This window comes from Tachyglossus aculeatus, chromosome 13 (genome assembly GCF_015852505.1).
Source record: "Tachyglossus aculeatus isolate mTacAcu1 chromosome 13, mTacAcu1.pri, whole genome shotgun sequence".
Taxonomy (NCBI): domain Eukaryota; kingdom Metazoa; phylum Chordata; class Mammalia; order Monotremata; family Tachyglossidae; genus Tachyglossus; species Tachyglossus aculeatus.
The window spans coordinates 23785602-23795916 of NC_052078.1; the positions used below are offsets into that span (position 1 = coordinate 23785602).

General features: G+C 52.5%; 1 protein-coding gene across 1 annotated transcript in view; it reads right to left on the bottom strand.

Moving 5' to 3' along the window:
- Window positions 1–7141, bottom strand: part of NMT2 (N-myristoyltransferase 2) — a 31006-nt gene extending 23865 nt beyond the window's left edge. Inside the window, exon 1 of the mRNA XM_038755893.1 lies at window positions 6922–7141. Coding sequence (XP_038611821.1) covers window positions 6922–7076 — 155 coding nt within the window. The 5' untranslated portion in view covers window positions 7077–7141. The remainder of the gene's footprint in view (window positions 1–6921) is intronic.
- Between the last annotated feature and the right edge of the window lie 3174 nt (window positions 7142–10315).

The window sequence follows — 10315 nt, forward strand, 5'->3', positions numbered from 1 at the left end:
GTAAGCTCGCCACGGACGGGGAATGTGTCGGTTTATAACAATAAACTCTTCCCTTTAGTATTATTATTGTTATATCGTACTCTCCCAAGCGCTCAATAAATACGATTGAATGGATTAACTGAATGAGCTTCAACCTTCACGACATCGCCAAAATCCGCCCCTCCCTTCCCATCCCAACTGCTATCCCGTTGGTTCACTCAATCGTATTTATTGAGCGCTTACTGCGTGCAGAGCACTGGACTAAGCGCTTGGAAAGTACGGCAACGGATAGGGACGATCCCTACCCAACCACGGGCTCACGGTCTAGAAGCGGGGGGATGGACGACAAAACAAAACGAGTAGACGGGCATCGATAGCACGTTGATCCAAGCAGTTATCGTCTCCTGGCTTGCTGACCGTCCGGCCTCCGGCCTCTATTTATTGAGCAAGCGCTCAATAAATACCACTTATCGATCAACTACTGCATTGATCCACCTGTCGCTCTGCTGCCCGGATTCACGTGCCTGAAGCACGATTTCGCGCCGCCGCAACGTAATTTCGCACCCATCTCCCACCTCCTCAAGGAGACCTTCCTAATTCACCGCATTTTCTCGTCCTCTCCGCCACCGCCCCAACTGCCATTTGAACACTTCTGTGTCACCTTAGTTACTCCTCCCGACCCCACAAATAATGGCATAAAAAATGAACACTTCTGTGTCACCTTAGTTACTCCTCCCGACCCCACCGATTTTTTTATGCTATCTGTTAAGCGCTCCCTCTGGGCCAGGAACCGTCCTAATCACCGGGGTAGATACAAGTCCATCACGTTGGACACAGTCCCTGTCCCACAGTCTTAATCCCCATTTTACGGATGAGGTCGCTGAGGGACGGAGAAGTGACTTTCCCACGGTCACACAGCAGTCAAGTGGCAGAGCCGGGATTTGAACCCAGGTCCTTCTGACTCCCGAGCTCTAGCCATTAGGCCACGGTGCTTCTCTGCCTTTACGTATCTTTATACTCTATTGCTTCCTTTTCTCTGTCATTTATTTTAACGTGTCTTCCCAGCTACACTGTATGCTCTTTTTGAGCAGGGATCAGGCCAATCATACTCTCCAAGTGCTCAGTAAAGTACTCTGCACCCAGTAAAAGCATTCAATAAATAGCTCTGTCTGACTGCACCCTCATCTCTAATAATAATAATAGCATTTATTAAGCGCTTACTATCATCATCAATCGTATTTATTGAGCGCTTACTATGTGCAGAGCACTGGACTAAGCGCTTGGGAAGTACAAGTTGGCAACATATAGAGATGGTCCCTACCCAACAGTGGGCTCACAGTCTAAAAGGGGGAGACAGAGAACAAAACCAAACATAGTAACGAAGTAAAATAAATAGAATAGATATGTACAAGTAAAATAAATAGAGCAGTAAAATAAATAAATAAATAGAGCAGTAAAATAAATAAATAAATAGAGCAGTAAAATAAATAAATAAATAGAGCAGCAAAATAAATAAATAAATAAATAGATAGATAGATAGATAGATAGATAGATAGATAGATAGATAGAATAGAATATGTACTGTTCTAAAAGCTGGGGAGGTTACAAGGTAATCAAGTTGTCCCACGAGGGGCTCACAGTCTTAATCCCCATTTTCCAGATGAGGTCACTGAGGCCCAGAGAAGTGAAGTGACTTGCCCAAAGTCACCCAGCTGACAATTGGCGGAGCCGGGATTTGAACCCGTGACCTCTGACTCCCGGGCTCTTTCCACTGAGCCACGCCGCTTCTCTAGGCCGAAAGCTTGCTGCGGGCAGGGAATGTCGCTGTTTAGTGTCGTATTGTACTTTCCCAAGCGCTTAGTACGGTGCTCTGCACACACTAAGCCCTCAAGAAATACGACCGAATGAACAAACGAACGAAGGTTTAGGGTTTGGTGAATAACAATTCCATGTTCATCCCGTACGCACCCTTCCGAGATTTTGTAAACTTTCATCCTGCCCTCTCATCATCATCATCAATCGTGTTTATTGAGCGCTTACTATGTGCACAGCACTGTACTAAGCGCTTGGGAAGTACAAATTGGCAACATACAGATCCCCGCTGGCATCTTTCTAGAACGAAGAGTCCAGGGACTGTCTCTATATGTCGCCAACTTGTACTTCCCAAGCGCTTAGTACAGTGCTCTGCACACAGCAAGCGCTCAATAAATACGATTGATTGATTGATTTTCAGCCCAGCCTTATTTAGTAGCAGCTTCATTTCCCGCTCACTTGATTCCTCCCTACTTTTCCCAGCTCCATGCGGGAAATCAACCACCGTTGCCGCTTTTACGATAGTCCAAGGCGGCTCCTTCGGACTCCCGTTCCACCATTGCCCTTTATTTCTACTTCATAATCCCCCAATAATAATACTACTAATAATAACGATGGTATTTGCTAGGCGCTTACTACGTGCCAAGCACTGTTCTAAGCCCGGGGCTAGATACAAGGTGATCAGGTTGTCCCACTGGGGGCTCACAGTTTTAATCCCCATTTTACAGATGAGGTCACTGAGGCCCAGAGAAGTGAAGTGACTTTCCCAAAGTCACACAGCTGACGAGTGGCGGAGCCGGGATTAGAACCCGTGACCTCTGACTCCCAAGCCCGGGCTCTTTCCATTGAGCCACGCCGCTTCATTCAATCACATTTATTCATTCATTCAATCGTATTTATTGAGCGCTTACTGTGTGCAGAGCACTGGACTAAGCGCTTGGGAAGTACAAGTTGGCAACGTATAGAGGCAGTCCCTACCCAATTTATTGAGCGCTCACTGTGTGCCGAGCACTGTACTAAGCGCTTATTCAGGCACACTTCATGCATTCTGGTGCTGGTGGCGTCCCTCTCTGTCAACGGTGTCACAAGGTGGACGTTCATTGCAGAGCTGTGCAGGCCGCCCCTCCCCTTCTTTCCAATCAATCAATCAAATCGTATTTATTGAGCGCTTACTGTGTGCAGAGCACTGTACTAAGCGCTTGGGAAGTACAAGTTGGCAACATATAGAGACGGTCCCTACCCAACAGTGGGCTCACAGTCTAGAAGGGTATTATTAAGCACTTAGTACAGTGCTCTGCACACAGTAAGCGCTCAATAAATACGATTGATGATTCCACGGGCCATTTTTTAATACGCAATGCCAAATAAAAACCGGAAAGTCAGTGGAAGAAACCCCACCATCATTTCTCCCCCTCCCGGGGCCATTTTTTTTTCAAATATTAAACCTTTCTTGGGGATCAGCCATACTCTACTCCTAAGCGAGTCTCAGGGACAGTGGGCTGGTGAAAGTCATCATCATCATCATCAATTGTATTTATTGAGCGCTTACTATGTGCAGAGCACCGTACTAAGCGCTTGGGAAGTACAAATTGGCAACATATAGAGACAGTCCCTACCCAACAGTGGGCTCACAGTCTAAAAGGGAAAGTCAACGGGGAATCTTCCTGACGTTCATCCGTGAACAACGGAATCCCCAAATCCTTTTTTTTTTTAATAGTATGAGTTCGGCGCTCACTATGTGCCAGCCACTGAACTAACCGCCGGGGTGGCTACGGGGTAATCGGGTTGGTCACAGTGTCACATGGGGCTGACAGACCAAATCCCCATTTTCCAGGTGAGGTAACAGGGCCAGAGAAGCGTGGTGTTTGTTAGGCGCCTAGTAAGCGCCTAACAAATACCATTATTATGTGCCGGACACTGTACTAAGCGCTGGAGTGGATACAAGCGAACCGGATGGGACACAGTCCCTGTCCCACCCCTTCTAGCCCGCGAGCCCTTTGTGGGCAGGGATTGTCTCTCTCTGATGCCGAACTGTACTTTCCAAGCGCTCAGTCCAGTGCTCTGCACACAGTTAGGCGCTCAATGAATACGACTGAATGAATGAATCATCATCATCAATCGTATTTATTGAGCGCTTACTGTGTGCAGAGCACTGTACTAAGCGCTTGGGAAGGACAAATTGGCAACATGTAGAGACAGTCCCTACCCAACAGTGGGCTCACAGTCTAAAAGAGAAGCAGCGTGGCTCAGTGGAAAGAGTCCGGGCTTTGGAGTCAGAGGTCATGGGTTCGTATCCCGGCTCTGCCACATGTCTGCTGTGTGACCTTGGGCAAGTCACTTAACTTCTCTGAGCCTCAGTTCCCTCATCTGTAAAACGGGGGTTAAGACTGTGAGCCCCACGTGGGACAACCTGATCACCTTGTATCCCCCCAGCGCTTAGAACAGTGCTTTGCACATAGTAAGCGCTTAACAAATGCCATTATTATTATTATTATTATAAGGGGCTCTCGGTCTCAATCCCCATTTTTCAGATGCGGTCACCGAGGCCCAGGGGAGTGAAGTGACTTGGCCAAGGTCACCCGGGAGGCCAGGTGTCGGGGGCGGGATTAGAACCCAGGTCCTCCTGGTTCCCAGGCCCGGGCTCCGTCCACTCGGCAATCCTGACTTGGAAGGAGGCGCGGTTTGGGGGGGTGTTTTTCTCACGGGGGGCCCATCGCTGCGGCCCCTCTGACCCCCACAGCAGAGGGCCAGGGACGGGATGAGAAGCAGCGTGGCTCGGTGGAAAGAGCCCGGGCTTTGGAGTCGGAGGTCACGGGTTCAAATCCCGGCTCCGCCAACTGTCAGCTGGGTGACTGTGGGCAAGTCACTTCACTTCTCTGGGCCTCGGTTCCCTCATCTGGAAAATGAGGCGTCCCGTGTGGGACAGCCTGTTCACCTTGTAATCTCCCAGTGATGATGATGATGATGATGGCATTTATTAAGCGCTTACTATGTGCAAAGCACTGTACTAAGCGCTGGGGAGGTTACAAGTGCTTAGAACAGTGCTTTGCACATAGTAAGCACTTAACAAATACCATTATTACTATTATTATTATTATGGACGGGATGGACGGGAAGGATGGCTGGGATGGATGGGAAGGATTTATTCATTCATTCATATTTATTGAGCACTTACTGTGTGCAGAGCACTGTACTAAGCGCTTGGGAAGGACAAGCTGGCAACATATAGAGACAGTCCCTACCCAACAGCGGGCTCGCAGTCTAGAAGGGCGGGCTCGCAGTCTAGAAGAGCGGGCTCGCAGTCTAGAAGGATGGACGGGAAGGATGGATGGGATGCATGGGATGGATGGGATGCGTGGGGCGGATGGGAAGGACGGATGGGATGGGTCGGATGGACGGGAAGGATGGACAGGATGGAGGGTATGGATGGGATTCATTCATTCAATTGTATTTATTGAGCGCTTACTGTGTGCAGAGCACTGTACTAAGCGCTTGGGAAGTACAAGTCGGCAACATATAGAGGTGGTCCCTATTCCCAAGCGCTTAGTCCAGTGCTCCGCCCACAGTAAGCGCTCAATAAATACGATTGAATGAATGACAAAACAAAACATGTGGACAGGTGTCAAGTCATCAGAATAGATAGAATTAAAGCTAACTGCACATCATTAGCAAAATCGATAGAATAGTAAATATTCATTCATTCAGTCGTATTTATTGAGCGCTTACTGTGAGCAGAGCACTGGACTAAGCGCTTGGGTACAAGTTGGCGACATAATATTATTAGAGGAGCAGAGAGAATTGGAGCTTCTAAGGTCATCCTGGCATCAAAGTGACACGTTAAAACTTGTGCTTTTAGGGGGGTTGATTTTGTACACGTAAACTAGATACAGAGGAAGAAATCTGTACAGATTATATATATATATTATATATATATTATATATATTATATATATATTAAATATATATTATATATAATATATTATATATATTATATATATTAAATATATATTAAATATTATATATTATATATATATATATTATATATATATATAGGGGCTGTGGGGAGGGGAAGGAGGTAGGGCGGGGTGGAGGGGGAGGATGGACGGGCAGAAGGGGATGGGTGGGATGAAGTGAGGCCCAGGGCAGGTTTGACAGGCCTGGGAGTGGACTGGATGGACTGGGAGGACAGGAGGAGGAGGAGGAGGAGGAGGAGGAGGAGGAGGTGGTGGAGGAGGAAGAGGAGGAGGAAGAGGAATAGGAGGAGGAGGAAGAAGAGGAGGAGGTGGAGGAAGAGGAGGAGGTGGAGGAGGAAGAGGAGGAGGTGGAGGAAGAAGAAGAAGAGAAGGAGGAAGAAGAAGAGGAGGAGGGGGAAGAAGAGGGGGAGGAAGAAGAGGGGGAGGAAAAAGGGGGGGAGGAAAAAGGGGGGAGGAAAAAGGGGGGAGGAAAAAGAGGGGGAGGAAAAAGAGGGGGAGGAAAAAGGGGGAGGAAAAAGAGGGGGAGGAAGAAAAGGGGGAGAGAAAAGGGGGAGGAAGAAGGGAGAGTGGAGAAGGAGGAGGAAGAGGAAGAGGAGGAGGAGGAAGAAGAGGAGGTGGAGGAAGAAGAAGAGGAGGAGGAAGAAGAGGAGGAGGAGGGGGAAGAAGAGTGGGAGGAAGAAGAGGGGGAGGAAAAAGGGGGGAGGAAAAAGAGGGGGAGGAAGAGGAGGAGGCAGAAAAGGGGGAGAGAAAAGGGGAGGAAGAAGGGAGAGAGGAGAAGGAAGAGGAGGAGGAGAAGGAAGAGGAGGAGGAGGAGAAGGAAGAGAAGCAGCGTGGCTCAGTGGAAAGAGCCCGGGCTTTGGAGCCAGGGGTCATGGGTTCGAATCCCGGCTCTGCCAATTGTCAGCTGGGTGGCTTTGGGCGAGTCCCTTCACTTCTCTGGGCCTCCGTTCCCTCACCCGTAAAATGGGGATGAAGACTGTGAGCCCCCCGGGGGACAACCCGATCTCCTTGTAATGTCCCCCGGCGCTTAGTGGGGTGCTTCGCACGTAGTAAGCGCTTAATAAAGGCCATCGTTATTGTTATATTATTGGGGAGGGGAGGAAGAGGAGGAGGAGGAGGAGGCGGCGGCGGCGGCGGCGCGTGTTGTCGGTCGGTACCCTCTGGGTGCGCTCCGGTGCGCGTTCCGGTGTTGTTGGTGTTGGGCGTCGTTGTCGCCGTCCTCGGCCTCGTTGTCGCCGTCGATGCCGCCGGTGTCGGGGTCGTCCAGCTCCAGGCTGCGCTGGCTGCCCGCTGACTCGCTGTCCTCCGCCATCGCCCCCCGACCGAACGAACGAACGAACGAACGACCGACCGAGCGGGGCCCGCACACCGACCGACCGACCGACCGACCGAGCGGGGCCCGCACAGAACCGACGCCGCCGGACGGGCGCCCCCTGCCGCGCACGCTCAGCGCCACACGCCCCCCGCCCCTCGGCGTCACGCGCGGACACGCCCACTCACGGCGCACGTCCCCGTCGGCCCCGCCCACCGCCTCGACGTCACCTCTGGCCCCGCCCACACCTGCTGCGTCACGCAAGGCCCCGCCCGCTCCACCTGTAATGATAATATTCATTCAGTCAGTCGCATTTAGTGAGCGCTTACGGTGCGCGGAGCACTGGACTAAGCGCTTGGAGACGGTCCCTACCCAACAGTGGGCTTTACTATGTGCAAAGCACCGTTCTAAGCGCTGGGGAGGTCACAAGGCGATCAGGTTGTCCCACGGGGGGGCTCGCGGTTTTAATCCCCGTTTTACAGATGAGAGCGCTGAGGCACATCATCATCAATCGTATTTATTGAGCGCTTACTGTGTGCAGAGCACTGGACTAACCGCTTGGGAAGTACAAATTGGCAACGTATAGAGACGGTCACTACCCAACAGTGGGCCCACAGTCTAGAAGGGGGAGACAGAACAAAACCAAACGTACTAACAAAATAAAATGAATAGAATAGATATGTACAAGTAAAATAAATAGAGTAATAAATATGTACACACATATATACAGGCGCTGTGGGGAAGGGAAGGAGGTAAGATGGGGGGATGGAGAGGGGGACGAGGGGGAGAGGAAGGAAGGGGCTCAGTCTGGGAAGGCCTCCTGGAGGAGGTGAGCTCTCAGCAGGGCCTTGGAGGGAGGAAGGGAGCTAGCTTGGCGGAGGGGCAGAGGGAGGGCATTCCAGGCCCGGGGGAGGACGTGGGCCGGGGGTCGACGGCGGGACAGGCGAGAGCGAGGTACGGTGAGGAGATTAGCGGCGGAGGAGCGGAGGGTGCGGGCTGGGCTGGAGAAGGAGAGAAGGGAGGTGAGGTAGGAGGGGGCGAGGGGATGGACAGCCTTGAAGCCCAGGGTGAGGAGTTTCTGCCTGATGCGCAGATTGATTGGTAGCCACTGGAGATTTTTGAGGAGGGGAGTGATATGCCCAGAGCGTTTCTGGACAAAGATAATCCGGGCAGCAGCATGAAGTATGGATTGAAGTGGGGAGAGACACGAGGATGGGAGATCAGAGAGAAGGCTGATGCAGTAGTCCAGACGGGATAGGATGAGAGCTTGAATGAGCAGGGTAGCGGTACGGATGGAGAGGAAAGGGCGGATCTTGGCAATGTTGCGGAGCTGAGACCGGCAGGTTTTGGTGACGGCTTGGATGTGAGGGGTGAATGAGAGAGCGGAGTCGAGGATGACACCAAGGTTGCGGGCTTGTGAGACGGGAAGGATGGTAGTGCCGTCAACAGAGATGGGAAAGTCAGGGAGAGGACAAGGTTTGGGAGGGAAGACAAGGAGTTCAGTCTTGGACATGTTGAGTTTTAGGTGGCGAGCAGACATCCAGATGGAGATGTCCTGAAGGCAGGAGGAGATGTGAGCCTGGAGGGAGGGGGAGAGAGTAGGGGCAGAGGTGTAGATCTGGGTGTCATCAGCTCTCTTCATTCATTCATTCAATCAGTCGTATTTAGTGAGCGCTTACGGTGCGCAGAGCACTGGACTAAGCGCTTGGGAAGTACAAGTCAGCAACAGATAGAGACGGTCCCTACCCAACAGTGGGCTGAGTGGGCTTTACTATGTGCAAAGCACCGTTCTAAGCGCGGGGGAGGTCACAGGTTGATCAGGTTGTCCCACGGGGGGCTCACGGTTTTAATCCCCACTTTACAGATGAGGTCACTGAGGCACAGAGAAGTAGTCACACAGCTGACAGCTGGCGGAGTCGGGATTTGAACCCATGACCTCTGACTCCAAAGCCGGGGCTTTTTCCACCGAGCCACGCTGCTTCTCCTGTGGCCCCGCCCACCCGCCACCTCTACGTCACTATTGGCCCCGCCCACTCACCCCTTCTACGTCAGTACTGGCCCCAACTACGTCACGCAAAGTCTAGATTGGGAGCCCACTATTGGGTAGAGACCGTCTCTATATGTTGCCAACTTGGATTTCCCAAGCGCTTAGTACAGCTCTTTGCACACAGTAAGCGCTCAATAAACACGACTGAATGAAAAGCCCCGCCCACCCACAGCCTGCGTCACTATTGGCGCCGCCCACCTTCTCGCGCCTGTCGGCTCCGCCCACTCATCTACGTCACGGCAGGCCCCTCCCTTGTTCCTGTTGGCTCCGCCCACTCACCCGTCTGCGTCGCGGTTAGCTCCGCCCACCCTCACGTCACATCAGACTCCACCCACTCCCCCCGCCCATGTTCCTGTTGGCTCCGCCCTCTCCCCCCCCGCCTGCGTCGCGGTTGGCTCCGTCCACTCCCCCGCCCCCGTCTGTCGGCCCCCCACTCACGTCACCGGCCACGCCCTCCACGCTGACGTCACATAAGGCACCGCCCATTGCACTGTTGGGCCCGCCCACGTCGATCGACTCCGCCCACTCCCCCCGCCCGCGTCCCTGTTGGCTCCGCCCATTCCCCCCGCCTGCGACGCGGTTGGCTCCGCCCGCCCCCCCATCTGTCAGTTCCGCCCACTCTCTGCGCCTGCGTCAAATCAGGCCCCGCCCACCTACGTCGGGGTCGACCCCGCCCTTTCCCTTGTCCCGCGCATGCTCCGCTCGGCCCCGCCACCCTCCCTCGATCTGCGCATGCTCCGCTCGGCTAGCTCCCCCTCTCCCCGAGGGGCGGGGGGCACTTAGCACAGTGCCCTGCGCACAGTAGGCGCCCAATAAATACGAATGAATGAATGAATGAATGAATGAATGAATGAATGAATGAATGACAAGTGGGGCTTAGTCAGGGCAGGCCTCTTGGAAGAGATGGGCCTTAGGCCAGTGCCCTGCACACAGGAAGCGCTCAATAAATACGATCCAGTGAATGAATGACTGAATGAATAAGAGAAGCAGCGTGGCTCAGTAGGAAGCGCGGGTCATGGGTTCGAATCCCGCCTCCGCCACTTGTCAGCTGTGCGACCTTGGGCGAGTCACTTCACTTCTCTGGGCCTCAGTTCCCTCATCTGGAAAATGGGGATGAAGACTGTGAGCCCCCCGGGGGACAACCTGATCACCTTGTAACCTCCCCAGCGCTTAGCACAGTGCTTTGCACATA